At 39.5% G+C, this 26,018-nt stretch overlaps 1 protein-coding gene across 2 annotated transcripts in view; it reads right to left on the bottom strand.

Annotated features, from left to right (window-relative positions):
• Positions 1-215: 215 nt before the first annotated feature.
• LOC139754817 (uncharacterized) overlaps positions 216-26,018 on the bottom strand; it is a 126,410-nt gene continuing 100,607 nt past the window's right edge. For both annotated transcript variants that reach the window (XM_071672668.1, XM_071672667.1), the window contains exons 8-11: positions 21,269-21,410; positions 13,459-13,683; positions 4,906-5,092; positions 216-2,849 (exon numbers count right to left, since the gene is read on the bottom strand). In XM_071672668.1, the coding sequence (XP_071528769.1) occupies positions 2,158-2,849; positions 4,906-5,092; positions 13,459-13,683; positions 21,269-21,410 (1,246 nt within the window). In that variant the 3' untranslated portion in view covers positions 216-2,157. The remainder of the gene's footprint in view (positions 2,850-4,905; positions 5,093-13,458; positions 13,684-21,268; positions 21,411-26,018) is intronic.

Raw genomic sequence — 26,018 nt, 5'->3', positions numbered from 1 at the left:
CTTAAACCATGAAAAGGCCTGTGGAGCCTGGTTGTGAATAGGGAGCTGTGCTTTCAGTGCATTACACATGACAGAGAGAGAATGGATGTGAGCAAATGTGGCCTTTCTTCATGTGTTTCTGGTGCTACCTCACAAATGTGGAAAATGGTAATAAATCATAAAAAACTTCTTACAACCCCTAGTGATCACAATCAAATTTCTCTGAATGATACTCCTTTTATGGAAAGAACTTTTTATTTGTTCTCTGTTGAAATGTATTTTCAAAGTATACTCTTCCCAATTTAGAATACCATAATCTGGTAAAATAGAAATGTGTTAATTTTCCTTCCCAACATTGCTTAGCTTTGGAACTTTTCCATCTCAAGTTTTCTGAACAGCTAAGGCCTGTTCATTTTTAAGAGGCATAAAAACTCATACATTCTATAAAAACTCATACATTCTTTGTCTTTCCTTACTTCTTAACTATCTTGTCCTTTTTTGTTTCATTTAAGGCCTGATCTCAGTGAGGACTTCTGTCTGTGACTGGAACCCTTGGCAAAAGAGGAAACTTAGAATTTTCTTTCTAACTTGGGTCTGAACCTCATACTGCTATGAAACACCATGACCCATGGTCAAATGACTTCGTAGGTGTTCTTCCTTTAGCTTCTGTGAATTACACACATACTACAAGACTACAGTTAATCATGACCAAATTTTAGGGTTTCCCTTTAAAAAATAAACAGTATAAACACTCAGTTTATACATGCAGAGATTCTTGTCAACATGATGCAAATGGTTTTTCTTTGGCATGAATTCTTACTTTGAAACAATAAAATGATAATCTTTATTTCACTAATTTTGGACTGATGAAACTTTAGATCTGATGTTACTGTGGACATGACTTTGACAGTAGCCAGCATTCAGGTTCTTATCTAATCCTGGTTTGGAAACTATCACTAGATAACTGGTTTATTTATTTGAGTGCTTTGACCAGCTACAACAGCTCTTCATGAATGCTAAATACTTTGTTGGGTAGTAGGGTTTTCTGCTTCAAGATCTCACTTCTTCAACTGAAGGACACTACTTAGCATATGTCCTTCAAATTTTCCAAAAGGTAAATGAGGGCTGGTGAGTGTGGAGGTTGGAATATCAAGAAGGCCTGAGCTTGTGGAAAAGATACATATGGTAAAGATACCTCTAAAAATGTAGAGCATCATGTTGAAAAAGACAGTTATAAGCCAAAAGTCAAAAAAAGTCATTGGGTCCCTTAACAAAATAGTGAAGGGTAGAGGGGTAAGGATGGAAGTGAAGGAAAGCTTGAGGGATAGCATTGTCCTCCCAATCCAGACCTATGCAGCTGAGACATTAATATGGAATGAGTCACTGAGGTCAAGAATAAAGGCCGTAGAAATGAACTATTTGAAAGGAGCATGCAGTATGACTAGATGGAATAACAAAAGAAATGAGGGGCACATGAGAGATTTGGCAGGGCAAGGAATGCTTAGCACATGAATTGTGGAGTGGTAGAGTGGGTGAAACAATACTTTGAGGTAGTTTGGGCACACAGAAAGAATGCAAAATGGGGGGTTTCAAGGAAAGTGTATCACAGTATGATTAAAGGGGCTTGTGTAAGAGGTAGACCACCTCGGACATTGGGGAAAACAGAGTGGAAGAGTACTGAAGGGAAAGAAATGGTGGAAAAATGTGTAGAATGGTGCAAGCAAATGGAGGCATTTAAGGGCATGGATAAGAAGAGTCTCTTTTGCCATACCCCCCATTGAGAAATGTGTGTAATGGTGTAAGCAAAGGGAGCCATTTAAGGGCAAGGATAAGGAGAGACTCTTTTGCCATGCCCCCTTCACTCAGTGGGAATTCCCAAACAGAATAGGCATCAGAGACAGTATATAGACAGACTGTGCTTGAGTAACAGAGTGAGGGAATATGCACAAATACAAAAATGCATGGGCCACTATAACAGAGAAAAGGAAATGGTATGTTATTTGACAAAAAGATAAAATTTTCCTAACTTCCTTCAATTATCTGATAATCTAGGGAAGTTATGGAAGAAACAGCATAGCTATAACATTTCAAATGGGTAGTATGATAATCATCAGTCATTTTTGCCACTATTTTCCATCTATTTGCATTACTATGAAGTCTGTTCCAACTAAGTGTTGCTCATCTATAACGTCGCACTGGGCGAAATGTCCTACGACTCATAGCAGAGCCTGCTTGGCCTCTCCCAGATCTCTCTAATAAGTGCAAAGGACCTCTTGGAGGTTGGGATGAAGACAAGGAAGGTGTCCCAAGTTCGGAGTTGTTAAATTCCTCCGACTGATGATTTTCCCCTATATCTTGGGAAGAGATCTGAAGAGTTTCTTCCTGCCCACCTGTAGAGGATGCTATATGTTGTAAACTACTAATATTATGTACAATACGACTATGTATTCCAGGAGTCCAACGGGTTCGTGACCCTGTAGATGGTGCAGGTGGATGAGGTCCTCTAGGCTGGGAACTTTGAGATTGAACTGAATTAGAAAATACTCCAAAAGTTGGTATAACGGAATCAGATGACACTGGGTGAGATGATGAAAGGGTCATTCGAGGATTGGTTGGTGGGAGATGAGATAATGGGGATGAGAGGTGGGAGGAAAGTACATGTGGGGGAAGTGGTGCAGGAGGTATTGTCACATTAGGTGGTGGTTGTGTATGGTTTGAAACTGGTGAGCGTAAAAGATTGATAGGAAAGTTGCGAGCTCCAGTTGAACGTGGTGAGAAGAGAGAGCTGAACCTGTCATTACTACTTCTGCTAACCACAACTGCAACACTTGGTGGTGGTCCACAACTTCGAGTCACTGATTCGTTCAGTCCTAAAAGAAAAAAGACAAATTTGTATCAACAGAGCATTAGTTGGTAAAAGATGCTTAATAGATGTATAAATCTACCACATCTCTATTGCAGAACTAGAGCTATGACAAAAAAAAAAAGCAAAAATATCTACAACAGACAATCACCTAAAGGGAGCTCCACAGAAACTTTAACCATGACGTGTAGGTTCTATTCTTTTCTCACTTCTCTCATCTTTTAAATATTGAGTGAATAAACAATGATTGCCCACACAGAATTCTTATTTTTTTATATACTTTTAAGACATTCACATTTTAAAGTTTGTCTCATATAATTAGCAGTTACCTCTATATATTAAAGGTACATAAACAAATAAATGGTCACAAGTAAAGGGTTTTCCATTTTATCATAATGAAGAAAGTTAATTCTTTTTAACTCTTTTGACGTGCAACTGTTTTTAGGCCTTCCATGTTCCAAGTGTGTAAGTAAAAAATCATCTTCATTTATAAAAAGATGCATATAAACAATTAAAAAGCATCTTTTTTTTCCTAATAGATTAAGGCAATCATTCCTAGTTTTGGAAAACATCACACTGCATAACAAGTTTTTACTTTTTTGTTCCTGAGTAATAAGTGTTGTTTTCTAATCAATTATGTCTAAAAAGTATAGAAAATGGCTATCATTCCTTGAAACTATACTTCTGTGAACAGGACAGTAATATTTTGAAATTTAGCGGGGGGCTGGAAATCCTCCCCTCTCATTTTTTTTTAATTTTCCAAAAGAAGGAACAGAGAAGGGGGCCAGGTGAGGATATTCCCTCAAAGGTCCAGTCCTCTGTTCTTAATGCTACCTCGCTAATGCAGGAAATGGTGAATAGTATGAAAGAAAGAAGAAAGACCTATTTTTCAGAACATTCCAGATAGATTCAGTGCTGAGTAGCTGGAATAGAACTTTCCAGAAGTTTCAAGTAATATGAACAGTAGTCAGAGGGGCAGGACGACATTAAAGTTTCAATTTCAGAGTTGCAGCTGGGGAGAGAAACCCATACTACCCCAACCAAAAAGACCTCAATGACTTGATCAGGGATCTTGGTCTCACAAAGTCGAATGCCGAGCTTTTGACGTCTAGGCTCAAGCAGTGGAACTTGTTGGATGAAAGTGCACAAACTGCAGTTCAGAGGAAGCGACACCTGGGTTTTTCCGGCTTCTTCACCCGTCTTTCCTACTCATGTTTACTAGTGGATGTCTGTGTTTTTAAACCAGGTATTCCCAAACACCAGTTCTTTTTCAGCACACAGCTCCACAAGCTATTCATCATCTCTACTCACAACACAGGGTACACCATGATCCCAATTATACCCTTACCTACAATGTTACCCACTTTTGCATTCAAATTAGCCATCACTAACACATGATCCTTTGCATCAAAACTTCTGATACATTCATACAGCTCCTCCTAAATTCCTTGCTATTTTCCTTCATCCTCTTGCTTGCAGGTGCATAAGCACTAATAATCACCCATTTCTCATAATCCAATTTCATTAGTAACCATATCAATAGAGGGCTCACTTACTTACACTCCTTTAGCAATAGAGCTATCCCTACACATAACTCTCAACATCAAACTAACCCCTGACTTTACCGCACATGACATTCACAAATCATTCTTACTCTATCCCCTTTAGTTATGTTTCAATCAGGGATGGAACATCCACATTCCTCCCCTCAAACATACCACCTATCTCTCCCTTCTCCTCATCCTGGTTATGTCCACATGAATTTTCAGCTCCTCTACTCCTGCCTCTGGTTGCATTCTCCAAGATAAAGGGAATACGTGAGATTATTTTTCTTTCCTATCCTCTAATAAGATCATTAATGTTATCATCATTCTTATTTAACCCCAGGACCTCTTTCTCTAAAAAAGCTCCAGCAAGTTCAAGCCTGTGCTACTTACAGTAGCAGAGAAATGATGGACTCCTTTGGATTGAGATGTTCTTCAACAAGATTGATCTACTTATTCATTTATCTATTCACTGTCAGAGTAAAGGATATAAGTACTATTTCAGAGAATTGTACTTACTAGATGTGTGGGGAAGAATGTGTCTAAGTGAGGAAAATTCCACCTGGGTAAGTGGCCGAGCATCTCCAACTATACAAGAAATCACGCCATTTGGTTTGTTACTACTGTTGTTGCTCGTACAACTGACAGAGCTATTGCTACTCTTGACTCCAGATTTGTGGTTAGCAATATGACTGCCTTCTTCATTCTGAAATTTCAGGTTGCATTACCGTACATTATGTTAATGTAAAAAGAAATGAATCAGCATTTCAAATCAGAAGTGTGCTCTACAAATTAATAATTCTATTTACTAATTTGAATAAAATATAATGTCAACAATTCTATAAGCTTCAGTTACTTCAATTGCTTACTGTGGTAAGTGTGAACAGATAACTTTCAATGATAAAAGAATAATAAAAAACGAACCCCCATTCTTCAATAAATATCATTAGCTGTGTGGATCAGGTGTTTGCTTTGAAGAATGTATGTGAGAAATACTTAGAAAAGCAAATGGATTTGTATGTAGCATTTATGGATCTGGAGAAGGCATATGATAGAGTTGATAGAGATGCTCTGTGGAAGGTATTAAGAATATATGGTGTGGGAGGAAAGTTGTTAGAAGCAGTGAAAAGTTTTTATCGAGGATGTAAGGCATGTGTACGTGTAGGAAGAGAGGAAAGTGATTGGTTCTCAGTGAATGTAGGTTTGCGGCAGGGGTGTGTGATGTCTCCATGGTTGTTTAATTTGTTTATGGATGGGGTTGTTAGGGAGGTAAATGCAAGAGTTTTGGAAAGAGGGGCAAGTATGAAGTCTGTTGGGGATGAGAGAGCTTGGGAAGTGAGTCAGTTGTTGTTCGCTGATGATACAGCGCTGGTGGCTGATTCATGTGAGAAACTGCAGAAGCTGGTGACTGAGTTTGGTAAAGTGTGTGGAAGAAGAAAGTTAAGAGTAAATGTGAATAAGAGCAAGGTTATTAGGTACAGTAGGGTTGAGGGTCAAGTCAATTGGGAGGTGAGTTTGAATGGAGAAAAACTGGAGGAAGTGAAGTGTTTTAGATATCTGGGAGTGGATCTGGCAGCGGATGGAACCATGGAAGCGGAAGTGGATCATAGGGTGGGGGAGGGGGCGAAAATTCTGGGGGCCTTGAAGAATGTGTGGAAGTCGAGAACATTATCTCGGAAAGCAAAAATGGGTATGTTTGAAGGAATAGTGGTTCCAACAATGTTGTATGGTTGCGAGGCGTGGGCTATGGATAGAGTTGTGCGCAGGAGGATGGATGTGCTGGAAATGAGATGTTTGAGGACAATGTGTGGTGTGAGGTGGTTTGATCGAGTGAGTAACGTAAGGGTAAGAGAGATGTGTGGAAATAAAGAGCGTGGTTGAGAGAGCAGAAGAGGGTGTTTTGAAGTGGTTTGGGCACATGGAGAGAATGAGTGAGGAAAGATTGACCAAGAGGATATATGTGTCGGAGGTGGAGGGAACGAGGAGAAGAGGGAGACCAAATTGGAGGTGGAAAGATGGAGTGAAAAAGATTTTGTGTGATCGGGGCCTGAACATGCAGGAGGGTGAAAGGAGGGCAAGGAATAGAGTGAATTGGAGCGATGTGGTATACCGGGGTTGATGTGCTGTCAGTGGATTGAATCAAGGCATGTGAAGCGTCTGGGGTAAACCATGGAAAGCTGTGTAGGTATGTATATTTGTGTGTGTGGACGTATGTATATACATGTGTATGGGGGGGGGGCGCCATTTCTTTCGTCTGTTTCCTTGCGCTACCTCGCAAACGTGGGAGACAGCGACAAAGTATAATAAAAAATAATATAATATTATTATCATCTTTATAATAAGCAACTAACATAGCAAAGGTAGAAACATAAACTACTCATGGCCACCTTGGATGAAACAAAAATAGAGTACCATAAATATAATCACATGAATTATACAGTAGCATCTTAGGTGTTTGCAGACCTGACTCTTACAGATGAAAAGTTTACAGGTTGTGGAAAAGATAAAAGGAAGAAAACTCCACAACTTTGCCGTTCAAGGAGAAGGTGTCATAATGGTCATTCCTCATCTGATGGGTCTCTATACAGAATCTAGGGGAAGTACCTGTTCAATGCATGCTATGAACCCAAATCTTAGCAACAAGGACACATACTTGTCTCATGCCTGGCAGGCAGTGGGCTGAATGTCACTGATAATGGTATCAACATTGTTTCATGAAGTACGCATAGTTAAGCATTAGGGTATAACAAACTTAATGTATCTGAATTTGGACTGCACGAGAATAAGTTTGAAATCTGGTAGAAATTTCCATGAAAGTCTGTTACACTGGTGAGGTAAGGTGAGGTAGGATAAGATAAGGTAAGGTAAGCCACACTGAACTAAGTATGGTAAGTAATTGTATTCTCAATTAGTTCCTAACCTAAGTCCAGGATGCTGGGTATCAGAACAACTTGAGACAGCCTTTTACTTATCAACTCGAAGCATTTTTTCCCCCTTATTTCACTAACATACAATGTTTCTCTGGACACATACACAGTTTTACAATACAGACAGTCCCCAACTTACGATGATTTGACTTATGATTTTTCAACTTTATGATGGGGTGATATCAATACGAATTGAGTAGAAAATGTACTTTGAATTTTTATCTTTCCCAGGCTAGCAATCTGCTGTGCAGCAGCAGCAAGCTGCAGCTTCCAGTCAGCCGTGCAATCACAAGAGTAAACAATCATATTAAATGTATTTTCAACTTACTATATGTTCAACTTATGATGGGTTTACTGGAACATAACCCCATCGTAAGTTGGGGATTGGCTTTAATTTACAATATTGTATCTTAATGGTGCAACAATAAAAAAAATGCCACCGTTATGCCTACAAAGATCATTTCTAAGTAGAAATTTCAAGGCAATAGAAGCTCTAGCTTGGTCACTGCGTGTCAGTCTCAGTCCAAATTTGGACAATCCATAAACTTTGTTCCTACATTCTGATGCAATTTCAGTGTTTTTTGTGGTACAAAAGCCTGTCTTTTTGTAGTAAATCATGGTGGATAAGAGTTTTACGAGTGTGACATTCTAAGATGTCCAGGAAACACCTTAGCTTTAAAGATAAGCACTGTAATGCTATTCAAACAGTGCTTATTTGAGTTATTGACTGGTAATTGTACTTCAGGAAAAAAGCAGCCAATAGCTGGGGGAAACAGTATTCCATTGGGGATTAGCAGAGTTTCTTGGGGGAAGCAGTGTTCCTTGGTGGGAAATGAAGGTGGTGCACACTGCTCTAAATATGGCAAGTTCTGCTAAATTACAACTCTACTTCAGCTTCTGGACAGTACCTGCATTATCTTTTCTTCTTATGTGATTCATATTATGGTGAAATTAGCATCTTAAAAGAGTCTATAGTACAAATTTAGATGTTTTAGTTCATGACCTGGCCCCAGCAGGACCACCAGTAAAGAATGTCTCATTTTATTTACCTAGCATGCTTACCCATGTAGTTGAGGATACTGTTGCATTTTCACCATAATACAGGTCAGGTAAGATATAGACACTGTTCCATCCACATTGGGAATACAGAGGCGTATTTCATCAATAATTGGAATAGACAGTGAGTTCTGCCAAATGACACTTGCCATCCCACCAATGATATATTCTGGATATGGGCTTACAAACATTTATTTATTTATCTTATTTTGCTTTGTCGACTGTCTCCCGCGTTAGCGAGGTAGCGCAAGGAAACAAACGAAAGAATGGCCCAACCCACCCACATACACATGTATATACATACACATCCACACACACACATATACATACCTATACATCTCAACGTATACATATATATACACACACAGACATATACATATATACACATATACATAATTCATACTGTCTGCCTTTATTCATTCCCATCGCCACCCCGCCACACATGAAATAACAACCCCCCTCCCCTGGCTTGTGCGCGAGGAAGTGCTAGGAAAAGACAACAAAGGCCACATTCATTCACACTCAGTCTCTAGCTGTCATGTAATAATGCACCGAAACCACAGCTCCCTTTCCACATCCAAGCCCCACAGAACTTTCCATGGTTTACCCCAGATGCTTCACATGCCCTGGTTCAGTCCATTGACAGCACGTCAACCCCAGTATACCACATCGTTCCAATTCACTCTATTCCTTGCATGCCTTTCACCCTCCTGCATGTTCAGGCCCCGATCACTCAAAATCTTTTTCACTCCATCTTTCCACCTCCAATTTGGTCTCCCACTTCTCCTCATTCCCTCCACCTCTGACACATATATCCTCTATGTCAATCTCTCCTCACTCATTCTCTCCATGTGACCAAACCATTTCAAAACACCTTCTGCTCTCTTAACCACACTCTTTTTATTACCACACATCTCTCTTACCCTATTATTACTTACTCAATCCAACCACCTCACACCACATACTGTCCTCAAACACCTCATTTCCAGCACATCCACCCTCCTCTGCACAACTCTAACTATAGCCCATGCCTCGCAACCATATAACATTGTTGGAACCACTATTCCTTCAAACATACCCATTTTTGCTTTCCGAGATAATGTTCTCGACTTCCACACGTTCTTCAACGCTCCCAGAACTTTCGCCCCCTCCCCCACCCTATGATTCACTTCCGCTTCCATGGTTCCATCCGCTGCCAAATCCACTCCGAGATATCTAAATCACTTCACTTCCTCCAGTTTTTCTCCATTCAAACTTACCTCCCAATTGACTTGACCCTCAACCCTACTGTACCTAATAACCTTGCACTTATTCACATTTACACTCAACTTTCTTTTTGCAAACATTTTACCAAACACAGTCACCAGCTTCTGCAGTTTCTCACATGAATCGGCCATCAGCGCTGTATCATCAGCGAACAACAACTGACTCACTTCCCAAGCTCTTTCATCCACAACAGACTGCATACTTGCCCCTATTTCCAAAACTCTTGCATTCACCTCCCTAACAACCCCATCCATAAACAAATCAAACAACCATGGAGACATCACACACCCCTGCCGCAAACCTACATTCACTGAGAACCAATCACTTTCCTCTCTTCCTACACGTACACATTCCTTACATCCTCGATAAAAACTTTTCACTGCTTCTAACAACTTGCCCCCACACCATATATTCTTAATACTTTCGACACAGCCTCTCTATCAGCTCTATCATATTCTTTCTCCAGATCCATAAATGCTACATACAAATCCATTTGCTTTTCTAAGTATTTCTCACATACATTCTTCAAAGCAAACACCTGATCCACACATCCTCTACCACTTCTGAAACCACACTGCTCTTCCCCAATCTGATGCTCTGTACATGCCTACACCCTCTCAATCAATACCCTCCCATATAATTCCCCAGGAATACTCAACAAACTTATACCTCTGTAATTTGAGCACTCACTTTTATCCCCTTTGCCTTTATACAATGGCACTGTGCACGCATTCCGCCAATCCTCAGGCACCTCACCATGAGTCATACATACATTAAATAACCTTACCAACCAGTCAACAATACAGTCACCCCCTTTTTTAATAAATTCCACTGCAATACCATCCAAACCGGCTGCCTTGCTGGATTTCATCTTCCGCAAAGCTTTTACTACCTCTTCTCTGTTTACCAAATCATTTTCCCTAACCCTCTCACTTTGCACACCACCTCGACCAAAACACCCTATATCTGCCACTCTATCATCAAACACATTCAACAAACCTTCAAAATACTCACTCCATCTCCTTCTCACATCACCACTACTTGTTATCACCTCCCCTTTAGCCCCCTTCACTGAAGTTCCCATTTGTTCCCTTGTCTTACACACTTTATTTACCTCCTTCCAAAACATCTTTTTATTCTCCCTAAAATTTAATGATACTCTCTCACCCCAACTCTCATTTGCCCTCTTTTTTACCTCTTGCACCTTTCCCTTGACCTCCTGCCTCTTTCTTTTATACATCTCCCACTCATTTGCATTATTTCCCTGCAAAAATTGTCCAAATGCCTCTATCTCTTCTCTTTCACTAATAATCTTACTTCTTCATCCCACCACTCACTACCCTTTCTAATCTGCCCACCTCCCACGCTTCTCATGCCACAAGCATCTTTTGCGCAAGCCATCACTGCTTCCATAAATACATCCCATTCCTCCCCCACTCCTCTTACCTCCTTTGTTCTCACCTTTTTCCATTCTGTACTCAGTCTCTCCTGGTACTTCCTCACACAAGTCTCCTTCCCAAGCTCACTTACTCTCACCACTCTTTTCACCCCAACATTCTCTCTTCTTTCTGAAAACCTCGACAAATCTTCACCTTTGCCTCCACAAGATAATGATGAGACATCCCTGCAGTTGCACCTCTCAGCACATTAACATCCAAAAGTCTCTCTTTCGCGTGCCAATCAATTAACACGTAATCCAATAATGCTCTCTGGCCATCTCTCCTACTTACATACGTATACTTATGTATGTCTCTCTTTTTAAACAAGGTATTCCCAATCATCAGTCCTTTTTCAGCACACAAATCTACAAGCTCTTCACCATTTCCATTTACAACACTGACACACCATGTACACCAATTATTCCTTCAACTGCCACATTACTCACCTTTGCATTCAAATCACCCATCACTATAACCTGCTCTCGTGTATCAAAACTACTAACACACTCACTCAGCTGCTCCCAAAACACTTGCCTCTCATGATCTTTCTTCTCATGCCCAGGCGCATATGCACCAATAATCACCCATCTCTCTCCATCAACTTTCAGTTTTACCCATATCAATCTAGCATTTACTTTCTTACACTCTATCACATACTCCCACCACTCCTGTTTCAGGAGTAGTGCTACTCCTTCACTTGCTCTTGTCCTCTCACTAACCCCTGACTTTACTCCCAAGACATTCCCAAACTACTCTTCCCCTATACCCTTGAGCTTCGTTTCACTCAGAGCCAAAACATCCAGGTTCCTTTCCTCAAACATACTACCTATCTCTCCTTTTTTCTCATCTTGGTTACATCCACACACATTTAGACACCCCAATCTGAGCCTTCGAGGAGGATGAGCACTCCCCGCATGACTCCTTCTTCTGTTTCCCCTTTTAGAAAGTTAAAATACAAAGAGGGGAGGGTTTCCAGCCTCCCGCTCCCGTCCCCTTTAGTCGCCTTCTACGACATGTGAGGAATGCGTGGGAAGTATTCTTTCTACTGTACATAAAAGTTTGAACTGACATAATTTGCTTACAATTGTAATGGTTATTCTTCTTGTGTCTGAGTTATGTCATTTGATTAGCAAGCATCTCTCTCTCTCTCTCTCTCTCTCTCTCTCTCTCTCTCTCTCTCTCTCTCTCTCTCTCTCTCTCTCTCTCTCTCATTTCAATGTCCTTGGGTTTCTGAAAAAGTGGGGTTGACTTTCTTTTTCTTCCATGGGCAACTGAAGCCCTAATCAAGGCCATCCCATTAACATTATGCATATATATACCCTAGTCTGAACCAGGTACTCATTTTATCGACCAACCTCTAGGGGTGAATGAACAATTGGTATGACTGTCAACCAACCGCTGCAACTAGGATTCAAACCTTTGTGACTGACCTTGGGCAGCTCATGAATGCTTTATGATCAGAAACGCTAACCACCACACAATACAAGTCTATTACATGCGATAAATAGACATATTGAGTCTATGGTTACTTGAGACTGATGATTTGATGAGTATATACAGTATGACAAAGCTACAAACAAGACAAAATAGCGAACTCAGAACAAACATTGGCTCCTTAGCAGCCACAAGTATTCAATACTTACATAGCAAATCAAAGATCCTCCAATGCACTCCCACTTCAATATGCTCAACACTCAATTTTTACAACAGTACTAGACCTTTCTTGTCCAAAACACTCCAAAATCAACCATCAACCTTTAAGTATAAATAAAAGTTTCCCCCTGTTATACACTTCAACAGTCTATGCTCACAAATCTCCCCATCCCTAACAAACACAACACAAACAAAACATATACACATTAAAATGACCCAACAAGCACTAAACAAACATCCTCCCAATGCAATCTTATCATCATCAAACCAGACACACATCCCCTTGAAATCACACCCCCCTATACCTACAAAACTTGTATTTTCTCAAATGTGTTCTGGACACTATGCTTCTTTACAATGTTACAAACACCAATTCAACATATTACAAGACCCCTCATGCCCAAGATGCAAATTCACACTGAAGAGACTGAACACTTTCTCCTAAACTATACTGCATTCAAAGACATACACAAAGACATACACATCACCACACTCCTTGACCTGCTATCCCAACCAGTGGACATGGATAGCTTCCTGAGCACTGAAATAGCTCCAGAGAAAAGATTCCTAGGGCAGGAAAATAAGGTAAGGTAAAATGGTAATCAATTGGAAAATCAGCATTGATAATGGATAAATCAATCTGAAATGTTTTACTGAAATAGAACTCACTCATGAATAGGAGTATTTCTCAACCTGATTGTAGGTCTCAGGGTATAATAGTGTATACAAACCTGCTGTGCAACTCGAAGGAGTAAATGATCCAAGTTGTATTTTGCTTGATTCTCACCATCTTTATCTCCAGATCTCTTTACTCTGTTAGAGATGTTGATACCATTTCTAAAACAATTGTCTAAGCTGTCGCAGTTAAGAGACCCATCCTTGGTCTGGAGGTCATTTGAGGTTCCTTTAATGCTTGTAGTTTTATCTTCTTCCATACCTCCTACTTCTGGAACAACCTGAAACATTTAGTTGCAATAGATATATTTTTCCCATAATCTTTATCAAAGTCTTATCATATTGCTATTCCCTCTTGGGACAGCCAGTATAAGAAAAAGAATTTTACAGTAAAAGGATCACAATTGTGTATATCTGCACAAGTGAATAAAAACCATGCTTATCTTCAGCAATTTTAGGGAAAATAAAAAGATGTTCTGGAAGGAGGTAAATAAAGTGCGTAAGACAAGGGAGCAAATGGGAACTTTAGTGAAGGGGGCAAATGGGGAGGTGATAACAAGTAGTGGTGATGTGAGAAAGAGATGGAGTGAGTATTTTGAAGGTTTGTTGAATGTGTTTGATGATAGAGTGGCAGATATAGGGTGTTTTGGTCGAGGTGGTGTGCAAAGTGAGAGGATTAGGGAAAATGATTTGGTAAACAGAGAAGAGGTAGTAAAAGCTTTGCGGAAGATGAAAGCCGGCAAGGCAGCAGGTTTGGATGGTATTGCAGTGGAATTTATTAAAAAAGGGGGTGACTGTATTATTGACTGGTTGGTAAGGTTATTTAATGTATGTATGACTCATGGTGAGGTGCCTGAGGATTGGCGGAATGCGTGCATAGTGCCATTGTACAAAGGCAAAGGGGATAAGAGTGAATGCTCAAATTTCAGAGGTATAAGTTTGTTGAGTATTCCTGGTAAATCATATGGGAGGGTATTGATTGAGAGGGTGAAGGCATGTACAGAGCATCAGATTGGGGAAGTGCAGTGTGGTTTCAGAAGTGGTAGAGGATGTGTGGATCAGGTGTTTGCTTTGAAGAATGTATGTGAGAAATACTTAGAAAAGCAAATGGATTTGTATGTAGCATTTATGGATCTGGAGAAGGCATATGATAGAGTTGATAGAGATGCTCTGTGGAAGGTATTAAGAATATATGGTGTGGGAGGCAAGTTGTTAGAAGCAGTGAAAAGTTTTTATCAAGGATGTAAGGCATGTGTACGTGTAGGAAGAGAGGAAAGTGATTGGTTCTCAGTGAATGTAGGTTTGCGGCAGGGGTGTGTGATGTCTCCATGGTTGTTTAATTTGTTTATGGATGGGGTTGTTAGGGAGGTGAATGCAAGAGTTTTGGAAAGAGGGGCAAGTATGAAGTCTGTTGTGGATGAGAGAGCTTGGGAAGTGAGTCAGTTGTTGTTCGCTGATGATACAGCGCTGGTGGCTGATTCATGTGAGAAACTGCAGAAGCTGGTGACTGAGTTTGGTAAAGTGTGTGAAAGAAGAAAGTTACGAGTAAATGTGAATAAGAGCAAGGTTATTAGGTACAGTAGGGTTGAGGGTCAAGTCAATTGGGAGGTAAGTTTGAATGGAGAAAAACTGGAGGAAGTAAAGTGTTTTAGATATCTGGGAGTGGATCTGGCAGCGGATGGAACCATGGAAGTGGAAGTGGATCATAGTGTGGGGGAGGGGGCGAAAATTCTGGGAGCCTTGAAGAATGTGCGGAAGTCGAGAACATTATCTCGGAAAGCAAAAATGGGTATGTTTGAAGGAATAGTGGTTCCAACAATGTTGTATGGTTGCGAGGCGTGGGCTATGGATAGAGTTGTGCGCAGGAGGATGGATGTGCTGAAAATGAGATGTTTGAGGACAATGTGTGGTGTGAGGTGGTTTGATCAAGTAAGTAACGTAAGGGTAAGAGAGATGTGTGGATATAAAACGAGCGTGGTTGAGAGAGCAGAAGAGGGTGTTTTGAAGTGGTTTGGGCGCATGGAGAGAATGAGTGAGGAAAGATTGACCAAGAGGATATATGTGTCACAGGTGGAGGGAACGAGGAGAAGTGGGAGACCAAATTGGAGGCGGAAAGATGGAGTGAAAAAGATTTTGTGTGATCGGGGCCTGAACATGCAGGAGGATGAAAGGAGGGCAAGGAATAGAGTGAATTGGATCGATGTGGTATACCGGGGTTGACATGCTGTCAGTGGATTGAATCAGGGCATGTGAAGCGTCTGGGGTAAACCATGGAAAGCTGTGCAGGTATGTATATTTGCGTGTGTGGACATAAGTATATACATGTGTATGGGGGTGGGTTGGGCCATTTCTTTCGTCTGTTTCCTTGCGCTACCTCGCAAACGCGGGAGACAGTGACAAAGCAAAAAGAAAAAAAAAAAAAATCTTCAGCAAGAAACTGCAAGGACTTTTCTGCTCTAAATCTTGCAACATACAGTGTATCAGATACAAAATGACTAGAACTTTCTTAACAACAAAGCTTGTATCAACAGTACTTCCACATATGATTTACAAATATGGACAATTAAGACAGCATTCTTGACTAAGTTCTAACTTGAAAAAACAATACTAGTAATAAGTAACTATAGTCTAGGACACATTACTTATTTTCTCACTTCCATCCCAAGACCCTATTTTATTGGTTTCCAGTAGTGCCTAAAAAGCTAGCCACCTCTCTGTGTCAGGACCACATATCAAAAGGGATGGTGATATGTGTCTGCCTTCTTCACTCATTGCTAACCTTTTCCCTCTTCCCAAACTCCTTTTTGATTCATCAACTTGTTTTCTGCCTGCAGGCATCATCCATTTTCCACAACTTTTCCTTTCAGTCTGGTAGCAATCCACTGATTCTTTGCAGTACTCTCAGAAAAGTTTCATACTTGCCTCTAAGTTATTATCTTTCATAACCTCATTTCATTTTGTATCAAAAACCCATTCACTAATGACTTTCCAATCTATTCTGTCATCATGTCACTAAATGTGCTCTTGCCTTTAACAGTTGTGTCACTTTTTCACTCAATACAACTTCCTCAATGAAGCCAAACTTGGACAGGATACCTCAGTGGGATACATGAAATCTGGTTGTTTAATGCCTCCAAGACACTTGGTATCACTGCAACATCCACTCCATCTTGGAAACTTCACAATAAAGAAATAGCTGAGCCTACCTCTAAGAGGCTAGAAGTCCTGTTTAGATGTTGAAATTCCTTTTCCTCTGGACAGTTGCCTTGTTTATAAAGGATTGATGTGTTCTTGTGTGAAGTACTGCTCTCACATCTGAGATAGTTCTAGCTCTGCATCCTTACATGACAGAGTTGAGTAGAAAGCAGTCAGACTTATAAACTTTCCCAAGCTAATTTCAAAGCACTTGCCCTACATCACAATGTTGGTTCACTTTACCTGTTCTATAGGTATTATTTAGTTTTTGCTCCTGAGAGCTGGCTGCTTCTGTGTTCCCACTACAAGCTCAACGATGAAGTACTTGGCAAGATGCTGCATAACATGATAACTAAGTGGCCATTGACAACACAAGGGTGGGCCATTTTGATAACTTTCTTTCCTTACACCTCGAAGCTTTGGAACTCTCAATTCTCTAATGTCTTTCTCAATAAATATGACCTTGCACATTTTAAAATACAGGTTTTTCACTTCCTCCAAAATTTTTAAATACTTTCCCTTGTGTTTCTTTTTCCTCTTTGATTAACCTCAATATTTCAATTAAAGCCTGGTCTTGATGTGGACTTCTGTCCATGACTAGATCCTCTAATCATGTAAAATAAAAAAAATCTCATTCACATATTTCCACACTATACATATATAAGCTGTAGTCATTTCTATGATGTGATCTAATAAGTGTAAATCATTCACTTCTATGTCAAAGAACAGTCCCACATCAACTGTAAAGATAAGGTCCATCAAAAGAAAGAGGGAGATTATTGCCAGCAAGTAAGGGCTGAAAGGAAGTTCCTTATCCATCAATGGCCTTCACTATTTGTCTAAATCCCTGACACAATGAATGAAAACAGTATCAAGTGGTGCTTATAACTAGTTTAAGATGACTTTATCAGAATGTTTTTCACAGTAATGCTTCCAAACTCAATATTTCATTCTACAAAAATGACTACAACCCCTGTTCTGCTGTTAAAAGTTCACTTTAAACTCACACAACTATACTTAGTTTTTCTTGGCCAGTATAGCTGGTAAATCCACAGGTGTCTAAGTTAATTTAAGGTCTCGTTGAGAGTTTTGGATAATTTTGACAAAGAGATTGGTGTTTAGGGGAACTAATCATTTGAAAAATTTGAAGTGACAAAATAAGAAATGACTAGTAAGTTTCTTACCATAGAACTGCAAATGAAAGCTCTTATGGCATCAGTCAATCCAAAGAGAAACTCTGCAGACAATCCTGTATCAGAAAGTAGGCAACTGAAATAATTGGTTTCTTTACTGCTACTGAAATAACGATAATTAGTATGGCTGTAGTCTCAGTGTAATGTACAGTATTCACTTGCTGAAGCCTGAGGCCTAGCTAATCCTTACTGGTTAGCATTCATGAAAATTTTATCTACCATACTCTGTATGTACCATGTCCATTTACCATACTCTGTATGCAACATGTCCATCTACCATACTCTGTATGTAACATGTCCATCTACCATACTCTGTATGTAACATGTCCATCTACCATACTCTGTATGTAACATGTCCATCTACCATACTCTGTATGTAACATGTCCATCTACCATACTCTGTATGTAACATGTCCATCTACCATACTCTGTATGTAACATGTCCATCTACCATACTCTGTATGTAACATGTCCATCTACCATACTCTGTATGTAACATGTCCATTGACCATACTCTGTACGTAACATGACCATCTACCATACTCTATATGTAACATGTCCATCTACCATACTCTGTATGTAACATGTCCATCTACCATACTCTGTATGTAACATGTCCATCTACCATACTCTGTATATAACAAGTTCATCTACCATACTCTGTACGTAACATGTCCATCTACCATATTCTGTATGTAACATGTCCATCTACCATACTCTGTATGTAACATGTCCATCTACCATACTCTGTATGTAACATGTCCATCTACCATACTCTGTATGTAACATGTCCATCTACCATACTCTGTATGTAACATGTCCATGGACCATACTCTGTATGTAACATGTCCATCTACCATACTCTGTATGTAACATGTCCATCTACCATACTCTGTATGTAACATGTCCATCTACCATACTCTGTATGTAACATATCCATCGACCATACTCTACATGTTACATGTCCATCAACCAATACTCTGTATGTAACATGTCCATCTACCATACTCTGTATGTAACATGTTCATCTACCATACTCTGTACGTAACATGTCCATCTACCATACTCTGTATGTAACATGTCCATCTACCATACTCTGTATGTAACATGTCCATCTACCATACTCTGTATGTAACATGTCCATCTACCATACTCTGTATGTAACATGTCCATCTACCATACTCTGTATGTAACATGTCCATCTACCAAACTCTGTATGTAACATGTCCATCTACCATACTCTGTATGTAACATGTCCATCTACCATACTCTGTATGTAACATGTCCATCTGCCATACTCTGTATGTAACATGTCCATCTACCATACTCTGTATGTAACATGTCGATCCACCAATACTCTGTATGTAATATGTCCATCTACCATACTCTGTATGTAACATGTCCATCTACCATACTCTGTATTTAACATGTCAATCTACCATACTCTGTATGTAACATGTCCATCTACCATACTCTGTATGTAACATGTCCATCTACCATACTCTGTATGTAACATGTCCATCTACCATACTCTGTATGTAACTTGTCCATTGACCATACTCTGTATGTAACATGTCCATCTACCATACTCTATATGTAAAATGTCCATCTAACATACTTCGTATGTAACATGTCCATCTACCATACTCTGTATGTAACATGTCCATCTACCATACTCTGTATGTAACTTGTCCATTGACCATACTCTGTATGTAACATGTCCATCTACCATACTCTATATGTAAAATGTCCATCTAACACACTTCGTATGTAACATGTCCATCTACCATACTCTGTATGTAACATGCCCATCTACCATACTCTGTATGTAACATGTCCATCTACCATACTCTGTATGTAACATGCCCATCTACCAGTATTTTGTATTTAACATATCCATCGACCATACTCTACATGTTACATGTCCATCTACCAATACTCTGTATGTAACATGTCCACCAATGTTCATATCCAAAAGAAGGATAGTCATCTTGTCTTCCCAACCTGTTTACTCAGCAACTAATCCGTGATATTTTGAGCGTACTGTGATCCATAATCAAGAAACAAAGAGTAAATTTACCTTTGATTGTGTGTGGCATATGTTGTCAAACTTAGGGAATAAGTTTTCAGGAATTACCATTCTGGATATAAAATCAAAGTATTGGAAGAGGAACTGGTGTGAATGAAAGGGAAAAGCAGCCCATGAACGAAACTTAGAAAATATAGAAAATGGTGAAAGAACTCAAGTGTGAGGTTCATACGAAGGCAAGTGTGGAAATGTGCCTGGACTTGAATTTCTGAAGGAATGAATGCTGACTAATCAATTATAAGGAGAGAGGCAATATTCTGATACATATAGGTGAAAAGGTGCACTTTGAGTGCTGACAAGCTCTATCTTTACCCTGTATTCTTGAGATACGAGTGGAAATATGCAGTGTCTGAAATACATTATCTATAGACAATTACCTTCTTATTTTCCTGTCTAACATTATCAACTCCATTTCCATTTACATGAGGAGGGTTTCTTGTTCATATAACCACATGACTCCTCTTAAGGAAATCTTGCAGCTCTGAAATTGCATCTAATGCAGGTGCAAGGAATAATGAATTCCTTTGAAGCAAGAAGTTCCTTGCTGAGACTCTAAAGGCATCTGCACGATTGCCATTCTGTTATCCTAAAAGCAGTCAAAGTTATCAAAGTAAGGGATAAAATATAAGCATATGGAATCAAAAGCAATAAGAAATTCAGGTAAATATCTAGGCTAAGAATTTTTGGTTAAACTTCTGACAAACAGCTAATACAATGTCTATGAAAACCTTGTCCACCTCCCCATACATTTTCAAAGGCAAAGTCACACTTACATTTTTGTACTTTGTCATCTATCCTTTGCCTTCCTTACCATATACAGACATCTGGCAAGGAATTAGCAAGGTTCCTGGAGTATTCTAGGTCCATATATTGGGTCCATAGGATCTTGATCCCCTGAATGAGGTGAAGTACTGATGAGGAGTTGCAGGACACAGCTGCTTGATCATACATTCTGAGCACATAGCATGCTGAGAAATCTTTCATGTACCTACATTTTATTGCTTCAAAGCAAGAATTCAGGCTTTCTCCTCCTTAAAAGAGTGAAAGCTAACTATACTGAAATATGTGGAAGAAATACAGTGCCCAGAAGCAAAATTCCCAAAATGAAGTGGCAGCCTGGAAGAATAAAGAAAACATCATTCCCTCAAGATAGCCAAAACTCACTCTAGAAGGTTGTTGATACTCAAACCATTAGAAACATCAGTCTCAGCAGCCAAATGCAATGATTTCACCTTGAGGGTGTCTATGCTTTTACCCATGATAAACCTTAGCTACATATCACCTTTTAAACATATATGAGTGGACAATGTTTTTTGTAGACACTAGAAAAGCATTCAAAGAACCACTGATTGTCATTTATCACAGCACCTGACAAGAACTACAGATTACCTGTGGGTTCTTTATGATGGGGCTCGAAATAATGGCAGTGAGTCTGGACAGGACCTGCTTGCAGGTAAAGCGCTGAACTGGGTCCAATACCAGTAATCCACGAATTACATCCTTAGTTGTTTCTTTCACAAGTTTGTCCCCCCTGAAGTCAAATATAGAAAATATATATAAAGATGATACATTAGCAAAATAATTAGCAAAAAAAAAAAAACATTAGCAAAATAATTACATCATATTTGGCACATATGCAGAATGCTTTTTAGGACTACTTAATCTCTGAGGGATCTTTCTTTATTAATAACAAAATTCCATTATTCAGAAAAGAAAAAACTGTATGAAAATATTGAATCTCAAAGTAAATTAATAAAATCATGAAGGGTAGAGGTGTATGGAAGAGAAGAAAGGATATGGGAGAGCATAGCCCTCTCAAACCTGACCTCTGCAGCTAAAACATGGGCAAAGAATCATAGCCCTCTCAAACCTGACCTCTGCAGCTAAAACATGGGCATAGAATCAGTCACAGAAGTCAAGAATCCTGTCTGTGGAAATGAGCTTTTGATAGGAGCATGTGGTAAGACTAGATCAAATGAAAAAGGTTATGAGGGGGTGTATAAGAGATGGTATGGTTGGGAATGCAAAGGGAATGAACTATGAAGTAGTAGAAAGGGTGAACTGTAATACTTTGAGTTGGTTTGGGCATGTGGGAAAGAGTGCAAGGTGGGAAGCTTACAAGGAGAGTGTGTGACAGTGCAATTAAAGGGACTGGTACATGAGGAAGAACACCTGTGATACAGGGAAACAGAGTGGAAGAGTCCTGGAGGAATGATGTATGCAAGGATGGCATGTAACGACAGGGTCAAGTGGAGATTCTTTTGCTATGACTACCCTCTTGATGGGAATAACTGGAAAGAATGGGCATCAGAGACTAAGAAGGTTAGAAAAGTGAAGAGATAGTGAAAAACCGTGTGTAAGGTGAAATGTAGCAAAGTGGCAGGGGTGGATGAGATTTCAGTTGAATTTCTCAAGAAAGGGGGCAACTGTGTTAATGATTGGTTTATTAGGATTTTCATTGTATGAATGGCTCATGGCCTAAGGATTGATGAAATGCCTGTATTGTGCTACAGTATAGAGGCAAGGAGAAAAAAGTGAAGGTTTAATTTGCAAAGGTATAAGTTTGTTGAGTGTACCTGATAAGTTGTTCAGGAGAGTGGTGATTGAGTGAGTGGTGTCATGCATATAGTTTGAAACTGGGAAGGAACTATGTGAGTTCAGAAGTAGGAAAGAATGTGTGGATCAGGTGCTTACTTTGAACAGTGTGTGTGAGAAATACTGAAAGAGAAACGACAGAACCTGTACATTGCATGTATGGATCTGGAGAGAGCATATAATAAAGTTGACAGAGATGCTCTATGGAAATTGCTGCAAATGTACAGTGACAGAAGAAAGCTGCTAAAAGCAGTGGTATTTATCAAGAGAGTAAGGCATGCATGTGAGTAGGAAGAGAGGAAGGTAAGTGGTTCCAGATGAGGGTAGGTCTACCTGGTAAGTCGATTGGGAGTGTTTTGGGTGGCAAGATGGTGTCATACATATAATATGAGACTGGGAAGGAACAATGTGGGTCCGAAAATGGGAAAGGATGTCTGGATCAGCTGTTTGCTTTGATGAATGTATGTTTGAAATTTGACAGCTTTGAGTTAGACTTTCAAATAAACACTGGTGATGAAGCAAGTGTTTTTCCCAAATATATACCTGACAAGTTAAATCTTAAGCCATTACTAAAGAAGACAATGTGTGTACTATCTGCTTATGGTGGTCATAAAATTGCTGACATGTGAATCAGGAGTTTGCTTTGATGAATGTATGTCTGATATTTGATAACCTCGAGTTAGACTTTTAAATAAACACAGGTGCTGAAGTATGTGTTTTTCCTAAATACATATGTGACAAATTAAACCTTAAGCCATAACTAAAGAAAACAAGGTGTATACTATTTACTTATGGTGGTCATACAATTGTTCCTCTTGGCAAATGTGAGATTAAGAGGAAATATGATACTTGAAAATATTTGTTAAGATTTTTTACTGTGAATGAAAAAGATGCTCCACTTTTGAGTACAGATGCTTGAGTAATCCTTGGTTGCAAACTGTTTACAAAGCTCATATAAGTTTAACTAAACCAATAATGAAGCAGAAGCTGAATGTCAGGATAAGTTCATTGCTTTGTGATGTTTAATGGGAAAGGTTAATTTACAAGTTGATTAAAATGTCAGCTAAGTTGCCCAATTTCCCCAAAAAGAGATATGGATATTTCCTTAAAAAGAAAAACTAAAGCAAGAATAAAATTATTCTTTTCTTTAATGTTGGAGGCTCCAGTCACATACAAAAGTCCACATCAAGGCCAGATCTTAATTGAAATATAGAGAGGATTATGAAAGGAAAAAAAAGAAGAGACAAGGGAAAGTATTTTCAAAATTTTGCAGCAAGTGAAAAGCTGTCTCTTAAAATGTGCCAGGTCACAGTTATTGGGAAAGACATGAGAATGTAGAGTTCCAAATATATGAAGTGTAGGGAAAGAAACACTTAATAAACCAGCCCACCCTTGAGTTGCCAACATCCACACAGTAATCACATAATGCAGCAGCTTGCCAAGTACCACATGGTCTAGCTAGTATTGGGGGCACACAAGCAACTAAGCCTTGAAAACAAAAACCAAAGTAACACCTATAGAAGAGGGAAAGTGAAAAAACATTGCAGCATTGGGCAAGAGGGTCAAGTTTTGAAGTTAGCCTATGAAAGTTTACAAGTCAGACTCCCTTCCAATCAATCCTGTTAAGTAAGGATGCAGAGGTAGAACCATCCCAGATGTGAGAGCAGCACCCCATACAATGACAAATCAGTCCATTGTAAAACCAATCAACTGTTCATAAGAAAAGAAATTTCACATCTAAACAGAAATCCCAGTTCCCTGGAGGCAGGATTAGTTACTTCTGTAATGTGGGGTTTCCATGAAAGAATGGATGTTACAGTAATACCAAATATCAAGTATGCTCACTGAGTCAAGAGGTGGAATTACAGAACCATCAAAGGAGACACGAGAGTTGTGAGGAGTTTTCGATAGAGAGATGGGTAGAACCCTGGTCTTAAAGCATTAAACTTAACCAGGTTTTATCTACCCTAATGAGATATTCTGTCTGACTTTACTGACGAAGTTGTGTTATGACAAAATTCAGATCGAGTGAGAGAAGAAGGAGCAGAACTGAAGGATGTGGAGGAATGCAGTGTTGAGTAATCAGTGTACAAGTGCACTTGGTGACTTGTGTACGAGAGAAAATCATTAATACAAGGGGAAAAAGTGTTGGGGGACAGGACAAAACCCTGAGGAACACCACTGTTGATGGAGAAACAGGGAGAGGCTGATCCATTAATGACCACAGAGATAGATTGGCTGAAGAGGAAGCTAGATATGAAAAAGCAGAGTGAGTGTGGGAAGCCAAAAGAGGAGAGCTCAGAGATGAGACCCAGATGTCAAACCCTGTTGAAAGCTTTGGATATGTTAAGGACAACTACATAAGACTCCTCAAAATCTTTCAGGGATGATGACCAGACATTAGTAAGATAGGAAAGAATATCAATGATGGATCTCACCTTATGGAGGTCGCACTGGTGATGATAGAGAAGACTATGAGATTCAAGGTGTCGGAGAATATGGGAGGCGAGGAGGGATTCACTGACTTTGGAAATAGTAGATGTCAAAGAAAGAGGACATTAGTTAGAGGGGTTAGAACAGTCAATCTTCTAAGGGATGGGTTATATCAACGCATGCTTCTAAGAAGGAAAAGTTTTGGTTTTTACATAGAAGTGGAACAGATGAGCAAGCACAAGTGCAAGTTCAGACGCATACTCTTTCAGTCCATGGGGGTGAATGCCATCAGGACTATAAGCCTTGCTTGTGGCCAAAGAAAGAAGTGCTTTACAGACAGTTCAAAAAGAGATTATGGGGAGGGGCACAGAATTAGTAGGAAGAGCATCAGGGGTTGAAGGAATATTAGTCATTCAAGGTGAAGTTAGGGGAGAAATGGGAACCAATGGGCTTTGCTTTGTTTACAGGAGAGACAGCTATACTACTGTCAGAAAAGAAAAGTGAAGGAAAGGTAAAGCGGCAGAGGCTACTAGAGATGTCCTTAGCTAAAGACCAGAAATATCTATGAGGAGAGGTTATCACACTTCCTTTGAATAACGTACTTGCAGTGATTATGGGCAGTGATATAAGCTGAACAGGAGCCAGAAGGAGAGTTTTTCCAAACCCGACATGCCTGATCCCATGCCTGAATGGCCTCAGAACAGGAGCAGCTGAATCATGGATTGGATGAAAAGATCATCTCGAAGGAAGAGGGGATTAATACTTCCATTCTTGCAAGAATACCTTTGCCATGCTTTTGGTGGAAACAGCAGTATCATTACATAAGAAAGTGAAATTCACCCAATCAGTAAGAAAATAATTTACATAAGTTATTCCAGTCAACTTTGTTGGGGTGCCAGTATCTATGCTTACAAGGGGCTGCTGGAGAAGAAAGTGCCATTAAAATAGATACATTTATGAGAGTATGATCAGATGAAGCAATTAGGGGCTAGATTGTGTAATTACAACAGGATGCACTTGAGGTGAAAAACAATATTATTTTGCTTTGTCGCTTCTAGACCTAAGCGGTGGAAGGGTTCTTCTCTCTTGTTCTCCTCCTCATCATCATCAT

Source organism: Panulirus ornatus, chromosome 17, assembly GCF_036320965.1.
Source record: "Panulirus ornatus isolate Po-2019 chromosome 17, ASM3632096v1, whole genome shotgun sequence".
Classification (NCBI taxonomy): domain Eukaryota; kingdom Metazoa; phylum Arthropoda; class Malacostraca; order Decapoda; family Palinuridae; genus Panulirus; species Panulirus ornatus.
This window is presented reverse-complemented; position numbering and strand designations above follow the sequence as displayed.